This window comes from Manis javanica, chromosome 3, assembly GCF_040802235.1.
Source record: "Manis javanica isolate MJ-LG chromosome 3, MJ_LKY, whole genome shotgun sequence".
NCBI classification, from domain to species: Eukaryota; Metazoa; Chordata; class Mammalia; order Pholidota; family Manidae; genus Manis; species Manis javanica.
The window spans coordinates 157,444,588-157,465,468 of NC_133158.1; the positions used below are offsets into that span (position 1 = coordinate 157,444,588).

Below are 20,881 nucleotides of genomic sequence, written 5' to 3' on the forward strand. Positions count from 1 at the left end.
AGACCAATGTAGTATTGTGTAACAACTATATGTCAATAAAAATAAATGAAGTAGCTTTTAAAAATCAAATTTAATATATATACATAGTGACATGTAGAAGTTTTATGAAATTCAAACTTTAGTGTCCATGAATAAATTTTACTGGAACACACAAAACAAATAAATAAATGAAATGGCCATGTTTTCAGCTGAGTACTTTGCAACTTTGCAGCCATCTTCATAGATACAGAAAGTTGGAGACAGGTCTCTTTTCACTTTAAACTCAGTCTCTTTTAGTGCAGGCTGGTACAGCTCTCTTAAAAACTGTGTGGCCTTCCATGTATCTGATTTAGACTTCTACATGGGAAAAAGTTACATTTCTCTTCTTTTAAAGACAGGCTCTGTCTCTGGCTTTACTCATAGACAGCCTAGTTTTGTTATATGATGGTTGAGTTCCAAAAGCAGCCAAAGCACCCATCCTTATGTGCAAGCACTTTTCACAGAACACAAAACACATTCTTATGTTCTCTACTTGCATCAAGTTTATCAATGTCCAACTGGCCAATTCAAGTCACATGGCTAAATTCACATTGAAGGGATACTGAAGAAAATTCCATTCTATGAGGGGAGGGACTGTGAAATATTATAGACTTTTAAAATAATTCACCACATTATTTAATGGGTAATTTTTCTTGATTTGTGTTTCCCATAGACTGAATGTGTCTCACCCCCAACCCTCCACAGACAAATTTGTATGTTCAAATCTAATCCCCATTATGATCGTATTTGGAGGTGGAGCCAAGAAAGCAATGCTGCAGTCCCAGTGTTCACAATATCTACACAATAGCAAAGGTGACTCTGCTGAGAAGTAAGAATTACCTTTGGACATTCAATAAACATTGGATTATAAACCCATGAAATCCAAAATAAACCAAACTAATCCAAAACTTCTTTAGTCATCCAGTAATTTGAATACTGACAATTGTCTGAAATTATCCTGAAAGATTTACATGTGGAACAGATGTTAACTGGTCCAGTGTTGTTAGCTGATTGGGATGGAATTCTGGGAATGATGATTTATATGAGATAGTTGTGGAACAGTTCTGAGAAGGCAATCCTACGAGGGCAGAAAGCCAGCAAAACTGACATCCCACAGGCACGTCTTGGTATAGATAGGGAAGTTCCTAGAGGCAGTTCCTGTGTACTAACATAATTGTAATGATTTCATTAAGTCAATGATACATTCTGTAGTGTATACCTGAAGATCCTCAACCATTACGTTTTAAGGTGTGGCTATCTACATGATTGAGTTTCCCTCTAAAATGTTTAATATGAGGAGAATAAAGATGGCAGGGTGAGAAGTGAGACAGAGGCTTCCTCCTAAAACCGCATAAAATGAGAAAATATAATTAATACAACTAATCTTTGAAAGAGCAACATGACAGAGGGCTGTGCCAGACTGCATACACCTGGAGAAAAAAATAAACTTCACTGAACAGGGAAACATACTAAAGCTGTGGTCTGGTGGGACCTAAGCCCTTCCTCCACCCCAGGTCACTGGCGGGAGGAAGAGAAATGGAGCAGGGAGAGAGTGGAGGCCTTGGACTGCTGAATACCTAGCTTTGGAGATCTCCTCTGGGAGCACAAACTTGTATTACATGGTGCTCTCTTGATTAGGGGAGTTGGAAAGCTAAGACAGGCAGAACACCTGGAGAGACTGAGATTCCAGCCGCTTGTGGAAACCAGGGATCCATATCCAGCTTCCCTAGGACAAGAGAAAGGCAGGCACTGTGAGAGAATTTTTGACAGCAAGAGGGCTGCTAAAGGGGCAAGGATTGCACAGAGCTAACTGCTCAGGAGAAAGGACAGGTAGACAAAATGATCTGCATGCACTCTTCCCAGCAGTTTGGGAACTTTAACGATCTTCAGGCGCTCGTCCTCTGGCTGGCTACACAGCTCCAAGGCACCCCTCTATGATACGCAGCCTGCTGCACCTTCCTCCCTGACAACCTGCACATGGCTCACAAACTGCAAACCCTGCCCTGGCATTAGGCCAGCCAGAGGGAAACCCCACCTACAGCAGCCACAAACACAAAGCATAGAGGATTATACTTGTGTGCTTGGCCCAGTGATTCTGGCAGTGCAGACAGGCATAGCAGCCAAAAAGCTGGAAACAGCTCTTTCCTCCCCCCAGGCACCAACATTGCTCCCCTGTGACCCCCAACATTGCTCCAGGGGCTGAGCAGCTCCAGAGAGTAGAGCTTCTGGGCACTAGAGGGCGCCACATACAAATATGAAACATCAAAGGAACCTGATTCAAAGGAAAATTATAAATACACCAGAGAAAGAGTCAAATGATATCAACCTAATGAATCTTCCTGAAACAGATTTCAAAATAAAAATCATAAACATGCTCATGGAGGTACAGAAAAATATTCATGAACTCAGGAATGAACTCTGGTCAGAGATCCAATCATTACGGAACACAGTATCAGAAATGAAACATACAATGGAAGGTTTTAAAAGCACATTTGATACAGTGGTAGAGACGATAAATGAAATAGAAATTAGAGAAGAGGATTAAAAAGAAGCTGAGGCACAGAGAGAAAAAAGGATCTCTAAGAATGAAAGAATATTGAGAGAACTGTGTGACGAACAAAAACGGAACCATATTCATATTATAAGGGTACCAGTAGAAGAAGAGATAGAAAAAGGGATAGAAAGTGTCTTTGAGAAGGTAATTGATAAAAACTTCCCCAACCTTGGTAAGGAGATAGTCTCTCAGGCCATGGAGATACACAGATCTCCCAACACAAGGGAACCAAGAAAGAAAACACTAAGACATTTAATAATTAAAATGGCAAAGATCAAGGATCAGGACAGAATATTAAAAGCAGCCAGAGAGAGAAATAAGATCACATACAAAGGAAAACCCATTAGGCTATCATCAGACTTCTCAGCAGAAACCTTACAGGCCAGAAGGGAGTGGCATGATATATTTAATGTAATGAAGCAGAAGGAGCCTCAAATCAAGAATACTTTATCCAGCAAGATTATCATTTAAATTTGAGGGAGGGATTAAATGATTTCAAGATAAGCAAAAGTTGAGAGAATTTATCTCCCACAAACCATCTCTACAGTCTATTTTGGAAAGACTGTTACAGATGGAAATTTTCCTAAGGTTTAATAGCTGTCACCAGAGGTAATAAAACCACAGTAAATATATAAAGAATGGAGGAGGAAGAAAAAGGGGGAGAAAAAAAGAACCTTTTGGTTGTGTTTGTAATAGCATACTAAATGAGTTAAGTTAGACTCTTAGATAGTAAGGAAGTTAACCTTGAAACTTTGGCAACCATGAATCTAAAGCCTGCAATGGTAATAAGTACATACCTGTCGATAAGCACCCTAAATGTAAATGGTCTGAATGCACCAATCAAAAGACAAAGAGTTACTGAATGGATAAAAAAACAAGATCCATCTGTATGCTGCTTACAAGAGACTCACTTTAAATCCAAAGACATACACAGACTAAAAGTGAAGGGATAGAAAAAATATTTCATGAAACTAATAAGGAGAAAAAAGCAGGAGCTGCAGTACTAGTATCAGACAAAATAGACTTCAAAACAAAGAAAGTCACAAGAGATAAAGAAGGACATTACATACTGATAAAGCGGTCAACCCAACAAGAAGATATAACCATTATAAATATCTATGCACCCAACACAGGAGCACCTACATATGTGGAGCAAATAATAACAGAATTAAATGGGGAAATAGAATGCAATGCATTCATTCTAGGAGACTTCAAAACTCACTCAATCCAAAGGACAGATCAACCAGACAGAAAATAAGTAAGGAGACAGAGGCACTGAATAACACATTAGAACAGATGGCCCTAAAAGACATCTACGGAACTCTCCACTCTTAAGCAGCAGAATACACATTTTTCTCAAGTGCACATGGAATATTTTCAAGAATAGATCATACATTAGCCCACAAAAAGAGCCTTGGTAAATTCAAAAAGATTGAAATTGTACCAACCAGTTTCTCAGACCACAAAGGTATGAAACTAGAAATAAATTATGCGAAGAAATAAAAAAGCCCACAGACACATGGAGGCTTCACAACATGCTCAAAAAAAACCAATGGATCAATGACCAAATAAAAAAGAGACCAAGCAATATATGGACACATATGACAACAATAATTCAACACTGCAAAAATCTGTGGGATGCAGCCAAAGCCATGCTAAGAGGAAAGTATATTGCAATACATGCCTACCTCAGGAAAGAGGAACAATCCCATATGAACAGTCTAAACTCACAATTAACTAAACTAGAAAAAGAAGAACAAATGAGGCCAAAAGTCTTTAGAAGGAAGAGTATAATAAAGATTAGAGCAGAAATAAATAAAATTTAGAAAAATAACACAAGAGAAAGAATCAATGAAAGCAAGACCTGGTTCTTCAAGAAAATAAACAAAATAGATAAACCCCTAGCCAGACTTAATCACAAAAAAAAGAGAGTCTACACACATAAACAGAATCAGAAATGAGAAAGGAAAACTCACAATGGACACCACAGAAATACAAAGAATTATTAGAGAATACAATGAAAATCTATATGCTAAGAAACTGGATAACCTAGAAGAAATGGACAACTTTCTAGAAAAATACAACCTTCCAAGACTGACCCAGGAAGAAACAGAAAATCTAACCAGACCAATTACCAGAAAATAAATTGAATCAGTAATCAAAAAGCTACCCAAGAACAACACTCCCAGACCAGACGGATTCACTGTGGAATTTTATTGACATTTAGAGAAGACAGAATACCCATTCTCCTTAAAGTTGTCCAAAAAATAGGAGGGAATACTTCCAAACTCTTTCTATGAAGCCAGCATCACTCTAATACCAAAAACAGGCAAAGATACAACAAAAAAGAAAACTACAGACCAATGTCACTGAAGAACACAGATGCAAAAATACTCAACAAAATATTAGCAAAATGAATTCAAAAATACATCAGAAGGATCATACACCATGATCAAGTGGGATTCATCCCAGGGATGCAAGGATGGTACAACATTTGAAAATCCAACACCATCATCCACCACATCAACAGAAAGGACAAAAACCACATGATCATCTCCATAGATGCTGAAAAAGCATTCAACAAAATTCAACATTCATTAATGATAAAAACTCTCAACAAAATGGGTATAGAGGGCAAGTACCTCAACATAAGAAAAGCCATATATGATAAAACCACAGCCAACATCATACTTAACAGTGAGAGGCTGAAATCTTTTCCTTGAAGATCAGAACAAGACAGGGATGCCCACTCTCCCCACTTTTATTCAACATAGAACTGGAGGTCCTAGCCACGGCAATCAGACAAAACAAAGAAATAAAAGGCAACCAGATTGGTAAGGAAGAAGTCAAACTGTCACTGTTTGTAGATGACATGATACTGTACATAAAAATCCCTAAAGAATCCACTCCAAAACTACTAGATCTAATATCTGAATTCAGCAAAGTTTCAGGATACAAAATTAATACACAGAAATATGTTGCATTCCTATACACTAATGATGAACTAGCAGAAAGAGAAATCAGGAAAACAATTCCATTCACAATTGCATCGAAAAGAATAAAATATCCAGGAATAAACCTAACCAAGGAAGTGAAGGAACTATACCCTGGAAACTACAAGACACTCCTTAGAGAAATTAAAGACGATGCTAATAAATGGAAATTCATTACATGCTCTTGGGTAGGAAGAATTAATATTGTTAAAATGGCCATCTTGCCTAAAACAATCTACAGATTCAATGCAATCCCTATCAAAATACCAACAGCATTCTTCAACGACCTAGAGAAAATTGTTCTAAAATTCATATGGAAGCACAAAATACCTCGAATAGCCAAAGCAATCCTGAGAAGGAAGAATAATGCTTCCCAACTTCAACCTCTACTACAAAGCCACAGTAATCAAGATGATTTGGTACTGGCACAAGAACAGATCCAAAGACCAATGGATAAGACTGGAGAACCCAGATATAAACCCAAACATATATGGTCAATTAATATATGATAAAGGAGCCATGGACATACAATGGGAAAATGCAGCCTCTTCAACAACTGGTGTTGGCAAAACTGGACAGCTACATGTAAGAGAATGAAACTGGATTATTGTTTAACCCCATACACAAAAGTAAACTCAAAATGGATCAAAGACCTGAATGTAAGTTATGGAACCATAAGTCTTTTAGAAGACAACACAGACAAAAATCTCTTGAATACAAACATGAGCAACTTCTTCTGAATACACCTCCTCAAGCAAGGGAAACAAAAGCAAAAATGAACACATGGGACTACCTGAAACTAAGAAGCTTCTGTATGGCAAAGGGCACCACCAACGAAACAAAAAGGCATCCTACAGTATGGGAGAATATATTTGTAAATGACATATCTGACAAGGGGTTATCATTCAAAATTTATAAAGAACTCACATGCCTCAACACCCAAAAGCAAATAACACAAATAAAAATGGGCAGAGGATATGAAGAGACAATTCTCCAAAGAAGAAATCCAGATATCCAACAGACACATGGAAAGATCCTTCGTATCACTAATCATCAGGGAAATGCAAATTAAAACCACAAATGAGATATCACCTCACACCATTTAGGATGGCCAGCATCGAAAAGACTAAGAACAACAAATGCTGGTGAGGATGCGGAGAAAGGGGAACCCTCCTACATTGCTGGTGAGAATGCAAGCTACTTTAGCCATTGTGGAGAGCAATATGGAGGTTTGTGAAAAAACTAAAAATAGAAATACCGTTTGACCCAGGAATCCCACTCCTTGGAATTTACCCAAAGAATACAAGTTCTCAAATTCAAAAAGACATATGCACCCCTATGTTTATCACAGCACTATTTACAATAGTCAAGATATGGGAGCAACCTAAGTGTGCATCAGTAGATGAATGGATAAAGAAGATGTGGTACATATACACAATGGAATATTATTCAGCCATAAGAAGAAAACAAATCCTACCATTTGCAACAACACAGATGGAGCTAGAGGGTATTATGCTCAGTGAAATAAGCCAGGAGGAGAAAGATAAGTACCAAATGATTTCACTCATCTGTGGAGTATAAGAACAAAGAAAAAAGTGAAGGAACAAAACAGCAGCAGACTCACAGAACCCAAGAATGGACTAACAGTTACCAAAGGGACTGGGGAGGATGGGTGGGGAAAAAAAAAAGAAACAAACAAACAAATCCTACCATTTGCAACAACATGGATGGAGCTGGAGGATATTGTGCTCAGTGAAATAAGCCAGGCATAGAAAGACAAGTGTCAAATGATTTCCCTCATTTGTGGAGTATAACGATGAAGCAAAACTGAAGGAACAAAATAGCAGCAGACTCAGAGGCTCCAAGAATGAACTAGCAGTTACCAAAGGGGAGGGGTGTGGGAGGGCAGGTAGGGAGGGAAGGAGAAGGGGATTAAAGGGTATTATGTTTAGTACACATGGTGTGAAAACTGCAGCACAAAGAAGGCAAATAGTGAATCTGTGGCATCTTCCTACACTTACAGTGACTGCATTGGGGTATGGGTGTGGACTTGATAATATGGGTAATTGAGGTAACCACATTGTTTTTTCCTGTGAAACACTCATAAGACTGTATATCAACAATATCTTAATAGAAAATATAAATGAATAATATAAAATAAAATGTTTAATATGTCTTCATGATTTTGAAAATCTCCACAAAATGTTCCAATATATTTAATGAAAAAAATTCATGTATTACTGGAGCCATGCAGTTCAAACCCACGTTGTTCAAGGGTCAACTATGTTGTAACAGAAATCTTTTTTTTTGTTCCCAATTTTCTTTAAGGGAAAACCTTTTAATATTTCACCCTTACATATGTTGTTAGCTCTAGGTTTTCAATCAGATACTCTTAATCAGACTGAGGAAGTTTAATTCTAATCCCAAACAGCTGAGATTTTTTTCAAGTTAAATTGTGGGTTTTTGCCTTATTGTGATAAGCTGGTGAACTACACTGACTGATTTTGAACTATATAACTAACCTTGCATTCCTGAAATATCAGTCATATTTTCATATCCCATTTGATCATAATGTTTTGTTTGTTACCTTATTGATACTCTGTTAAAGATATGTAAGTCTGTTTTCATGAGTGATTTCAGTCTGTAATTTTCTTTTCACATAATATCCTTGTTGAATTATGGCATCGGGGTTAATCTGACCAAGTAGTGTGCTGGTAAATGTTAAATCATTGGCTTCCCAAAGGAATAAAAGGTCTAGATTTACAGGATTGATGATTACCTTCGATGACCATACCCCCACTGCAGCTGATTTCAACCTACCAATGTAATGTCAGTGAATGCAGTGTTGAGAAGAGATGCTCACAACTGGCTCTTACGAGCCTGTGCAGGCTGCATACCACTATTCTGACCTAAAAAAAAAAAGAGAAAGAAAACCAAGTTGGGAATTTTTCTATCATGCTTTGTACTCTGAAAGAATTGGTGTAATATTGGTATTTCTACTTCTTTAAATTTTTGTTAGCATTCAGTTTTAATTAATGAGTTTGAACAGTGATCCTATTACTCCTGAAACATGTATGTTTTCTCTTAATGTAAAAAAAAAATTCCCTCTTCTACAAAGAGCATATCCTTAATTGCGCTGTGTCTTTGAAGAAAAGGTCATAGATACTATTTAAGTACAATATTGTCATATTCCAGGAAAAAGAAAACCAAATGGAGACAAAGGTAAAAAAGAACCCCAGGATTCTACTACCTGACAAGTACATTTATAGTAGGCTAAATAATTAACAATAGTTTTTGTCAAAAGCTATTGGAGAAAGATGTATGCTTATAATGCTCCACTTTGTCTTATGAAGACATTAGCTTAATCAGTGGCTCACTTTCTCTTTAGCTAAAACATTAACTAAATCACATTGGGAAAATAAAGTCCAGAGGCAGAAACTAATTGGAAACATTGCTTTTAGGTAATGAAGCACTTTCACATCCGTTTTCAGGATTCATTAAGTTTTAGATTGGGGAAGTTTTCACATAACTCACCTGAGAATCTCATAATTGTGTTGGAGATATATAATTGCCAAAATCTGAGTAAAAGGAGAATTTGGCATTTCATTTTACCAATCATGTCTTCAAAGTTTGACTAAATTTTAGGGTTCTGAAGATCAAAAGGATGAACAAGACCATATTCCTCTGCTTAAGGAGTCTGATAGGAGACAAACTCATTCAAACCAGTAAGAACTCTACCAGGTGAGAAGGGCAATTACATAGATTTATCTGAAGTGCTACAGGAACACAATGAGAGAGCAATCTATTCTCTCTTGGTGGGAGACAAAGTCTATTGAGAGTGTTATAGCCCGTCTCTCCCCACCTCCTCTCTCTTTCTACCTCCTCCTCCCTCCCCACTCCCATATTATTAAGTTAAAGGAAGACCAAAGTATCTCTTCAGTAAGCCACTTTTGTAAGAAAATCACTGTTATGCCAAGTCCTGAAGTTTGCTAAGAGGTTTGCACAACCCAAAGGAAGGGCATTCATTCCCAGCGGAAAGGCCCCTCCATCTGGAGCGCTCCAGAAGCATCGCCATGGTGAGGAGCGCTGCAGCAACAGTGAGCATGTTCAGGGTCAGCGAGTACCATCACCACAGGAGAGAGAACACTAGTATCCAAGACGGTAAACTGTTTTACTAATGATGAAAAGAAAGGGATTAGTCCCCAGATTGTCCAGGAACAATCTTGTTTGTTGATTAGGATTAGTTTTATCATTATGTTTAACCATGCAGACTATTCAAAGAGCTGCTGAGGTATTTTCCAGAAGCAGAATCAGCTATATAAGATGCTGGGACCTATGCAAACTAAAAATGCAGTGCCACTTGCTTAAATATCACTGAAATTTCAAGATGGCAATGGCAGTGCATGAAACCAAGCGGAAGACACGAGGCCTATGGAGCCAGCCCCAACCAGAGCAGTGTCACTTCACATACTGAAGCAAGCTAAACATTTCTCATTTGCTAGAATGGGGAACTTTGAATTGTAGCAAAAACAGGTCTGAGTTCTACTTGCATCACTTGTTACCTATTGGATGTTGAAGAAGTTATGAAAATTTCCATTTCCTCACTGAAATGTAGTCAAATTAAAACTTCCACTCCAAGTTCCAGTAATATATATGTATACACGTGAATTTTCTTCTGGTGAATTTACAAATAATAATTACAATTTGCATAATTATATAAAATAATTATATTACAAATAATAATCATAAAATGAGTTTGTGTAAATTATTGGCTTTGTAGTACTGCTGTTCATTTTAGGAAAGTAACTATGTTAAAACAATCTTGTGTTTTTTTTAATTCCTTATCAAATGATACATTTATTTAGGATTAAGGATGAAAAATGTAATATCATATGCATTATATATTGTGCATGTTGTATTTTTCATTATAACATTTCACCATTACTATAGGGTATTCATAGTTAGATTCATTTAATTTACATTGTGTTTTAACAATTTAATAAAAAGCATTTACTAAAACAGTATGCTGCTGACATAATAACAGACATATAAATCAGTGGAACAGAATATAGAGCACAGAAATAAATCTACCCACATATGGACAATTAATTTACAATAAAGAAACCAAGAATACATAGCTGGCCCTTGGACTATGCAGGGGTTAGGAGTACTGACCCCCAATTACAGTAAAAAATACAGGTATAGCTTTTGACTCCCAAAAAACTTAACTAGTAGCCTATTGTTGATCTGAAGCTTTATGTAACATAAACAGTCCAATAATAACATGTTTTATGTGTTATATGCATTATATATTGTATTCTTACAATGAAGTAAGCTAGAGAACAGAAACATTTTTTCAAATTGTTGCAAATCTCCAAAAATTTTTCCAATATATTTATTGAAAAAAAATCTATATGGGGACCCACACAGTTCAAATCTGTGTTGTTTAAGGGCCAACTGTGCAATGGGGAAAGGACAATCTAAAATAAGGGCTGTTGGGAAAACTGGGGAGCTACGTGCAAAAGAATGAAACTGGGTCACTATTTTATAATGCACACCAAAGTTGATTGACGTGGATTAAAAACTTAAACTTGAGACTGTAAAATTTCTAGAAGAAAACAGATGGTAAGCTCTTTGACATTGGTCTTGGTGATGATTTCTGTTTTTTAACACCAAAAGCAAAGGCAACAACAAAAATAAGCAAGTCAGACTATATCAAACTAAAAGCTTCTGCACAGCAAAGGACACCCTCAACAACATAAAAAGGCAAACTACTAAATGGGAGAAAATATTTGCAAATCATATATCTGATAAGGGGTTAATATCCAAAATATATAAGGAACTCATACAACTTAATGTTAAAAACGAATCCAATTTAAAAATGGGCAGAGGATCTGAATAGACATTTTTCCAAAGATGACATACAGATGGCCAACAGGCACATGAAAAGATGTTCAACATCACTGGCCATCAGGAAAATGAAAATCAAAACCAAGATGAGATATCACCTCACACATGTTAGAATGGTTACTATCAAAAGACAAGAAAATAACAAGTTTGGGTGAAGGTGTGGAGTAAAGGTAACCCTTATATACTGTTGGGGGGAATGTAAATTGGTGCAGCCACTATGCAAAATAGTATAGAGGTTCCCCTCAAAATTAAAAATAGCACTAGTGTATGATCCCGCAATTCCACTTCCAGTATTTATCCAAAGAAAACGAAAAACACAAAAAGACATATCTATATATACACCCCCATGTTCACTGTAGCATTATTTACAAGAGCCAAGGTATGGAAACAACTTAAATGTCCATCAATGCATTAACAGATAAGAAAATGTGATATATATGAATATTATTCTGCCATAAAAAAGAATGAAATCTTGCCACTTGTGATAACATGGATGGGCCTTGAGGATGTTATGCTAAATGAAGTAAGTTGGAGAAAGACAAGTACCATATGGTCTCATATGTGGAATCAAAAAATAAACAAAAGATGAGCACATAGACTAGATCGGTGGTTGGCGTGTGGTGGGAGGGATGCTAGTGAAAAGAGACAAAATGGATAAAGGGGTCAAAAGGTACAAACTTCCAGTTATAAATAAGCATGTACAACATGGTGATTATAGTAAATAATACTGTATTGCATACTTGAAAGTTGATAAGAGATCTTAGAAGGTCTCATCACAAGAGAAAAGAATTGCAACTATGCATTGTGATCAATGTTAATGAGATTTATGGTGGTGATCATTTCACAATATATACAGATATTGAACATTGTGTTGTACACCTGAAACTAATATAATGTTGTTATCAATTACACATCAGTAAGAAAAGGAAAAGAAGCAAAAGGTAAAAATTAAAAATCATGTACTTACATTTTGTCTTTCATTTGTGTACAGAAAAACAGGAGTAATGGTTCTGGACTACAGAACTCTCTGTCTGGGTGGCCTAGCAACTTCCTTCACTGTCTCTAGGCAGACAGTCCTGGCTTTTCCCAGCACATCATTAAGAAACCGGAACCGCAGTTTCAGGTATCTAGTCCCCTGAGCAAGGTCAGTGTTGTGCTCTCTCCATTAAAAAGAGAAAGAGCATTTCTACCAACACCCAGCCCCATGGTCTAAACACATCTCTCTAGGAAATTGCAAAAACAGGGAACTCATGCCTTTGATGAAATTCAGTACATGATGCTTGCTGCTATGGGACTGAACCTTTGCAACAGAGCCCTTATTAAGTCATTATGGGATAAAGAGGGCAGGAATTACTCATCTCCTTTTACTAGTGAGAAACATGATGTCAGATAAATGAAATACCGAAGGTCACAAATCTAGTGATCAGCATTGAGGTGGCACTTGACTTACCTATTCCAAGATAAGTCATCACTGAAGTAGGCTTCCAAATAAAATAATTCACATATTACTCTAGGCCATATCCTCTCACAAACACTTTACATTTACTGACATATTTAATCTTACCAGAAACCACTAGGACAGGTACTATATTATATCCTCTTTATGGTGGAAGAAACTGAGGCAAAGGAAATTTGGTGATTTCTTCAAGGTAATCTTATTATTCATAAGTTACAAAGATGGAGTTCAAATCTAGGTGATCTAGGCCCAAAGTCCAGGTTCTTACTTTCTAGCTGTATTTAAACTTACGTCTGCTAGCTCTGGGAACCCCTTCCCAGTGGTGGGAGAGCTGCCTGAGTATGCCTGTTCCCAGATCACATAACCACTTTGTCCTAAGGAAAGGGAACAGAAGGTCAGGGTGGTGTGAGGGCGATCTAGGATGCCTTTACCCCAAGGAGTTTTTGTATTTCTAAGGTTCTATTTGTAATTAGTTGAAAGGTAGACTATATACATTTAAAAAAAATTCACTTGTAAAACTGTACCTAGCATTCCTAATTCCTTTTGCACAAGAGAAAAAAAAATCTGTTCATGAAAACTAATAAACACAGAATTGAGTCAGTTTAAAGGAAAAATAATTTCATTATTAAAAATTCACTTTACCTATCAAAGTAAAATACTTCAATCAAAAATATGATAAGAAACTGTAGTTGGAAAAATTTTGTTGAAATCTATTCACAGGTCAGCATGGAAAAGAAAGGTAAAAGCCTTAGGTAACCCCTCTGCAATTGGACACTATTATATTACCTGCTTCTGGAAACTGTACATTCTACGATGACCCATTTTATCTAGAGGTTACTACAGAGGCAACCAGACTTTTACAAGATGACCACCCCTTCTCTCCACAGTCATTTGGTTCAGGGACCATTTCCTGCCATGTGAACTCAAAAGCAGCAAAGTCCAGCCTATAATTAGAATACAAATACAGAGAGGCAGAGGAAAAAGATGGAGAGAGCAGATACACTGGTTCACCAAAACACTACAGCTAGAAGCAGCACATAATTTCTGGTCCTTAGATCAGAACAATTTAATCAGAGTTTCTGTGTGGGGAGTCTGGATTTTTAAAAGATCTCTCCAGACTGAAAGGCAGCCAGCTTTAAGAATCATGGTTCTAGACAGATGCTGAAGCTCAAAGGCATCTCTCATCTGGAGCTTGGAAGACAGTCCAATATCCGTCCCATAAATGACTCCTAACTAATATAGTTTCTCTGGCAAAATTTTAGAACATATCAGGAGTGCTGCAAAGAAAGATAGCAAAGCAAACTGCAAATAGATACCATTTTAATTATTTTGTTCAAAAGGAAATTTATCTTAGACCTACAGTGTGATTCTTCTGACTAGTGTGATTCATTTTGGCCCTTTAAAAAACAAAAGACCTTGTAGTCTTATGTGGATATACAAAATAAATACAACTAAATTGGTTTAATAGAAGTCTGAGTTTTAGACCCAAGATATGCTAAACCTCATTCTATAAAAGAAGTTGCTTGAATTCAGTATGTAAATTAATAACAGAGTTTTAACAACCCCCCCACACATTTTTTTTTTTTACCATATGTGGCTATGAGAGCAAATAAGTAGTTAGGGAAAGTGTTATACTACTTTTTAGCCTACATTTTATCTGCTTTTTAATTAATTACCCATAGTGTCTTAGAAATAATGTTAAATGAAGAGAGAGGGAACCAAGAGGGGAAGAAAAAGAGAAAACAAACATTTTCTTTGGCCCTTATTAGCTGCTGAGAAATCAGCTTCAGATTATTCTATGAGGAGTCCAGATTTGTCAAGGTTCCATACCTTTCCAAAATGTATTCACAATACTATTTTATCTGACTCAAGGTAGTCACATATATTACCTGATCCAAAAGATTTAATCGCAAAATGTCTGTATACCTCTTCATTCAAATATATTTGCAGTATGCGGGATTCTGTTCATCTTATCCTCATTTGCATCGTCCTTGTCACCCTGTTATTTTTCAGGTCTGAAGTGTTTTTTTTTCTCATGCCCTCAGAGCATTTGTCTCCTGCAATTTCAACACAGAAGAAAACTCCAGACCTTTCCCCCAACAATTTACTTCTGCTTTCTCCATGAGTATTTCCCAGGCATCTCTCCAGAGACCAGTGCCAACAGCTGCTTCCTCAGTGTGCTCAGTTTTCCCAGATGTTGATGAAAATGCTATTTTCATCAAATTTACCTGCTCTATATATGGGAACTAAGTGCACTCTCTTAGAGGAAATGAACTTTGGGAAAATGAACACCAGAAATTTACCTTAAAATGAACTTTTTCGTTTTTTGAAAAGAACCATCTTCCAAGTGATGATATTGTTAGATTTTCTTGAAACTTCTTTTGGCTTATTTTTTCTCTTCCAAGCCTACAGGCAAATTTTTATTTTTTTCACTCTTTAATGAGCTTCATATTTTTCTTCTGTCATTGTCTTTAGCTTTTCGATATACACTGGAAGATTTAACTAGTTTTGACACAATTTCTTTGTATCTTATTTTTATAAGCTCCTTCGATTTAACTTGTTCCAGAATTCTCTATATCCAAAGTATGAAGGAAGAGTATTGCATCCCTCAGTTTCATTAAATATTACCTTTCTTCTGCTGCTGCTGAGGAAGAATTATAGCTTTATGTGTAAAGGGCATTTGCACATAGATCAGATTGGGTCTAAGTCCACCAATTTGCTTGGTCATGAAGATAACCATACAGGCATAGACAGTCAATCCAACATTCCTTTAACCCAAGTAAGAATAAATACTACCATGCCTCCATTCGTTAATGAGTTTGCTCATTTTTCTCCTGCCAACACAGAAACCAGTTACTTTCTTCTTTGAGGTCCTCTCTGAACTTGTATTACTCCATCTGCATAATTTAATAACTTTCACTACAAATATGTTGTACCTTGAAATCGGTCGTGACAGTTAGCAATTCATTCTTGAAATAATGGTTGTTGTAAATTTTGTTTAGATTCTTTGATTTTTGTTGTAAATTTTGTTTAGAATCTTTGATTTTTTCTTAGCATTTCAATTCTCTTGAATCTGCTATAAAATAATAGCAAAGGAAATTTCTTCTCTCGGTTCCCAAGATTGTTTAGAACTCAGTAGTGGGGGATGTGTCATTGTACTTTTCTCATGAAACATTCTTTAGCACAGACCTCCTTAGCTTTTTGGTATTGCTATTATTTGGTTCCTAATGGCTATACTCCAAAATTAATCACACTTTTCCCTCTCTTTATTAACTCTGTCCTAATTTTGCAAGAGCTAAAATCTCTCTTTTGATGCAAGTTTAATGTGTCAGAAACTTAATAGGTTTCTGCAAGCCTTCATTTTCCAAGAGCAGGAGACGTAAACACTGACAGATGGAGAATTCTTTCATTGTAGTTAGACACTGTATTCACTGTTTTCAAACAGCCTAGAACTTGTCCAAGATTTGTAGACAAGTAATGTTTTAGTGTATTCTTCCACTAAAGAAAAGGTATTAAAAATTTTTGTAGAAATGATGAAAAGATAATCTAAACTTGTAAAACACAGAATCATTAAACTGGCAAGCTACACATGTCCAAAAGAGAAATGTCTTTTCAATGCTACTACTAAAAGCCTTCATTTGAGTAGCTACACAACTGTGAAATATTCATTAAGTATTTAGTCCACACTGTGCTGGGACAGTACTAATCCCTGCACGAAGATTTGAAGAAGTTGTCCTCATGGGGCTACAGACTTTTCTTTTTTAATCTTAACAAAGATTCTTTAAAACATGAGGGATGGCATCATTATGCCAATAATAGATAAGAATAAAAATTCATTGTCTTGTCTCGGGTCAAACTAGTAATTAAATCTCCATATTTTTCAGGACTTTTTCAATATATAAAAATACAGTTTTACTGTCATTTAAAAAATATCTTGATATCAAGATAAGAATAAACCAAGAAATAAAAGAACTAAATTTATACTCTGAATTAATATATCTTGATTAGTTATTTTGCAGCAATATCTTCTTCAAGCAAGATATTCATTGCTTCCTATTGGATTTATTCCTTTATTCTACAATCTACTACCAGATATGTGTCATATACTGTGCTTGGCTTTATTCCAACTTCTTCCACAATAATAAAAAACCACCACAGACTTTCTGAAGCCCAGCTGGGTTCTCTTCCCATTAAACTCTTCTTTCCTTGTTCTCATCTCTTGGTACACCTGACAGTCACATTCCATCCCACCTAAGCTGAGTGTCATGAGCTCTGTTAGGCTTACATTTATGAAGCTGTAAATTGCCCTGCTTCTGGGACAATTGTCCACCGACTTCTCATGCATTAAGTAATACCTCCATTCTTTGGCCCAAAATAAATATATCATCTCACTGCCACTGTAGAATTATCACCCATGCACTCCAAAATCTCTTTCATACATTGTAATGAACATGTCAACATGCCAGCTGAAGACTTATTTTCATAAAATTGAGTTCCATATTTACATTTTTTTTAACTGTTACTTTTTGCCTTCCAAGACATTCCAAGATTCATAAAGAAAGTACTGAATTTCCTCATTAGAATGCTTTCTAAGCGCCTACTGCAATGCTATGGGTCTTGTAGACATGTAACATCTATTGCCAGATGAACTTCAGTATTCTCAGGCTAGTCTCTCTCACAATGCTTTCCACTCCTAGATTACTCTCCTTTCTTTCTTCTCTACTCCCGCATGTGACAACATTGAGGTGTGGTTGAAAAATGGAAAGTAACAATTATTTTTCCTTCCACATGTCAAGAACCACTTTTTATCTTTTATTAGATTCTAGATATGTTGTACTCATCCTACAGCTTGGTATGTGGGTGGAAAAGTATTAACATGGAAGAGATGTGAACCTTGGAACTGGTAGTGAGAGTGAAAAGCCTCTGGGAAGATCAAGGTGCTGTGGTTACAGAGATTCTCTCTTTGACTGAACTCTAGCCAGGCTTCTCCAGGTTCTCTTCTTGACTAGGCCTCAACCTTGGCCTCTAAAGACTTAAACAGCTCAGAGCCATATCCAGAGGATGACCCTATCCTGCTTTAAAAGGACCTGCCTAAGAGAACTCAAGGCTGCCCAAAGAATTCACTGTTTGTTCCAGTGAACGCCAAAGACAGTGCCCTGTCTTCCAGCAGCTGTGGGAGAGATGGAACCTAATTTCAATAAGCACTGGTTACCAAACCCTGGGGGTTTCACAAGGACCAATACCTGCTTCCCACTTTTTTGTAATTTTCACTTATTTGATTCTACTGAGCCCCCACTAGCCCGCCTCCCTAGTTCCTCATACTCCTCTTAAAACACCCAGTCACCTCTCTACACCTTAGAGGTGTTAAGGTCATACTGAACTTTTTTCCCTATTGCAATAGTATATTAGTAATTAAAACCTGGTCTTACCATTTTAACTGTGTCTGACTTTGTTTACCTTTAACAGTGGGAGCAAGTGGGTCTGCCAGGGACTTACGCAGCAATTATTGTTTATGGAATGTACTCAGCCCAGAGCCTCCATAACTCAGATTTCCACAGGTATAAGACACATACTACTAAATCAGTTTTTGTTATTTGTGTTTTTTCACAGATTCAAAAAATTCTCTTTTAAGTTTGTGCATACTGATGCCACTATTCATCCTCACTTTGATGTCTAAGAAACTGAAATATATGATTCATCACAGACATTTAAAATTATCTGATGAAATTATACCAGCATAGGTATTTGATATATTTCTATTTTTTTCATTCCATTAAGAGGTCCAAATGCTGGCTTTACTAACTTTCCAAATTCTGAGATCTAGCTGATAGTCTTACCCAGATAAATTCAGCTCTGAGCCTTCTACAACTTTGTTAGGTTTCTAGTTCTAGATTCTTCCTCTTTGCAAAATATCATATATAGTCAATTGAAACAATTGTTATCTTGTTCCCTGCTACACAGTAATATGTTTATATTGTACACAGTATAATATTCAGAACATATATAGGTGAAATACGCAGTATGAAATTAAGCATTCCAGGCTCAACTTAAAATCTGAATGTAAAGACTATATTTAGAAAAGCAATCTGCAGAACAGAGTATCATTTCAGGAATATATAAACCCACATGTTACTCAGAGAGTAAATAAAGGATTAGGAGGAGACTGCCCAGGAAGTTGCCTGGGGAAGGCCTACACATGGAATGGATTTGTCAAATGAAGGACACAGTGAAAAAGTAGATGACAACTATGGTGAAATATAGCATTTGCTTTTCTGATTTATCACTGATAAATTTCTATTACTTGATATAGTTACGATCTAGCTGAAATACCAAGGAAGACATGATGAATACTTTAAAGGGAAAAAGTGACTTACTGTGTTATTCAAATAGTAAGCTTTCTCATATGACCCCCCAGAAACTTTCTGATTCAAAAAATTGAAAAAGAAAATGGAAGAAGAATAAGAATTATGGAAAAGTGAAAAAATGTTTCCACAGTTATCTTCAGACTAGACTTAGTTTTGACAAACTGCTCAGAAAGTACTTAGAAGTGATTTAAAACCAGTTTTTTATCCAAGTCTACTAAGAAGTACTGGAAAATTTCTGAAGCACATTACTTTGAACAAGGGTCACATTTTTAGCTTTCCCAGGGTAACTTACTTGCCTACCTTCATTTTTGTCCCAGGTGAACCAAGTTATGATAAAGCTGTGTTAAATGAATAGAGATGAATGCTGAAATTCACTTTGGATTTAAGCAGTTGCCATTATGTGGTACATGAATGAATAAAAGATGAACGAAATTGTTAGGCAATATAACAGCATTTCATTCAATTATGAGAAACTTACCCTATTAGTCAGGTTTCTCCAGAGAGACATTTATTATGAGTCACATAATTGTGAAAGCTTAGAAATCCTATGCCTACTGTCTGCAAGCTGGAGGCCCAGAAAATCTGGTGGTGTAATTCTGAGTACAAAGGCCAGAGCACCAGGGGAGCTGATGGTGTAAATCCCTGTCCAAGGGCAGGAGAAGATTAGATGAGATGTCCGAGCTCAAGCAGTGAGGCAAGGAAAGGCACATTCCTCCTTCCTCTGTCTTTTGTTCTATTCAAGCCCTCAATAGATTGGATGATGCCCACCCACTCTGAGGAACAGAATTACTTTATTGAGTCTACCAATTCAAGTACTAATCTTATTCATAAACCCTTTCATAGACACATCCAGAAATATTTAATCTGGGGACCCCTAATCAAACTGACACATAAAATTAACCATCACACTTGCATTCACACATTTCATAAAAGATGTATGTACATAAGTATTCACTGCAGCATTTAGCTTTTAGTGAATGAAGCCTGCAGACTTCCATGTTAGCAATTAAAGCTCATTGATTATTGTCTTAAAATATAATTGTAAAAGCATTACATTATTTGGGTTTCTGAAATGCCTTGTTATTTTTTGAAATACATGCCAGTGATAGAAAAACAATTTTAAGTCCATCAATTTATGAATGGATAAATGTGATATATCCATAAAATGGAATAGTCAACAATAAAAGATTTTATAACATATATGAACCTTGAAACCATACTAAGTGAAAGAAACCAGTCAAAAAAGACCACATATTTTATAATTCCATTTATACAAAAAGTCCAGAATAGACAAGCTATCATATGACTCAACACCAAAAATACAAATAACCCAATTTAAGAATTGGCAGAGAACTTGAATAAACATTTTTCCAAAGAAGACATACAGATGACCAACAGGCACATGAAAAGATGCTCCACATTATTAATCATCAGGGAAATGTTAATCAAAACCACAATGAGATACCACCTCACACCAGCCAGAATGGCTACCATCCAAAAAACAAGAAATAACAAGTTGGTGAGGATGTGGAGAAATGGGAACCCTCCTACACTGTTAGTGGAAATGTAAATTGGTGCAGCCACT

The 20,881-nt window shown here is 36.4% G+C and overlaps 1 protein-coding gene across 1 annotated transcript in view; it reads left to right on the top strand.

Annotated features, from left to right (window-relative positions):
• The first annotated feature begins 9,638 nt into the window (after positions 1–9,638).
• LOC108392836 (uncharacterized) overlaps positions 9,639–20,881 on the top strand; it is a 65,910-nt gene continuing 54,667 nt past the window's right edge. Inside the window, exon 1 of the mRNA XM_073230485.1 lies at positions 9,639–9,726. Coding sequence (XP_073086586.1) covers positions 9,639–9,726 — 88 coding nt within the window. The remainder of the gene's footprint in view (positions 9,727–20,881) is intronic.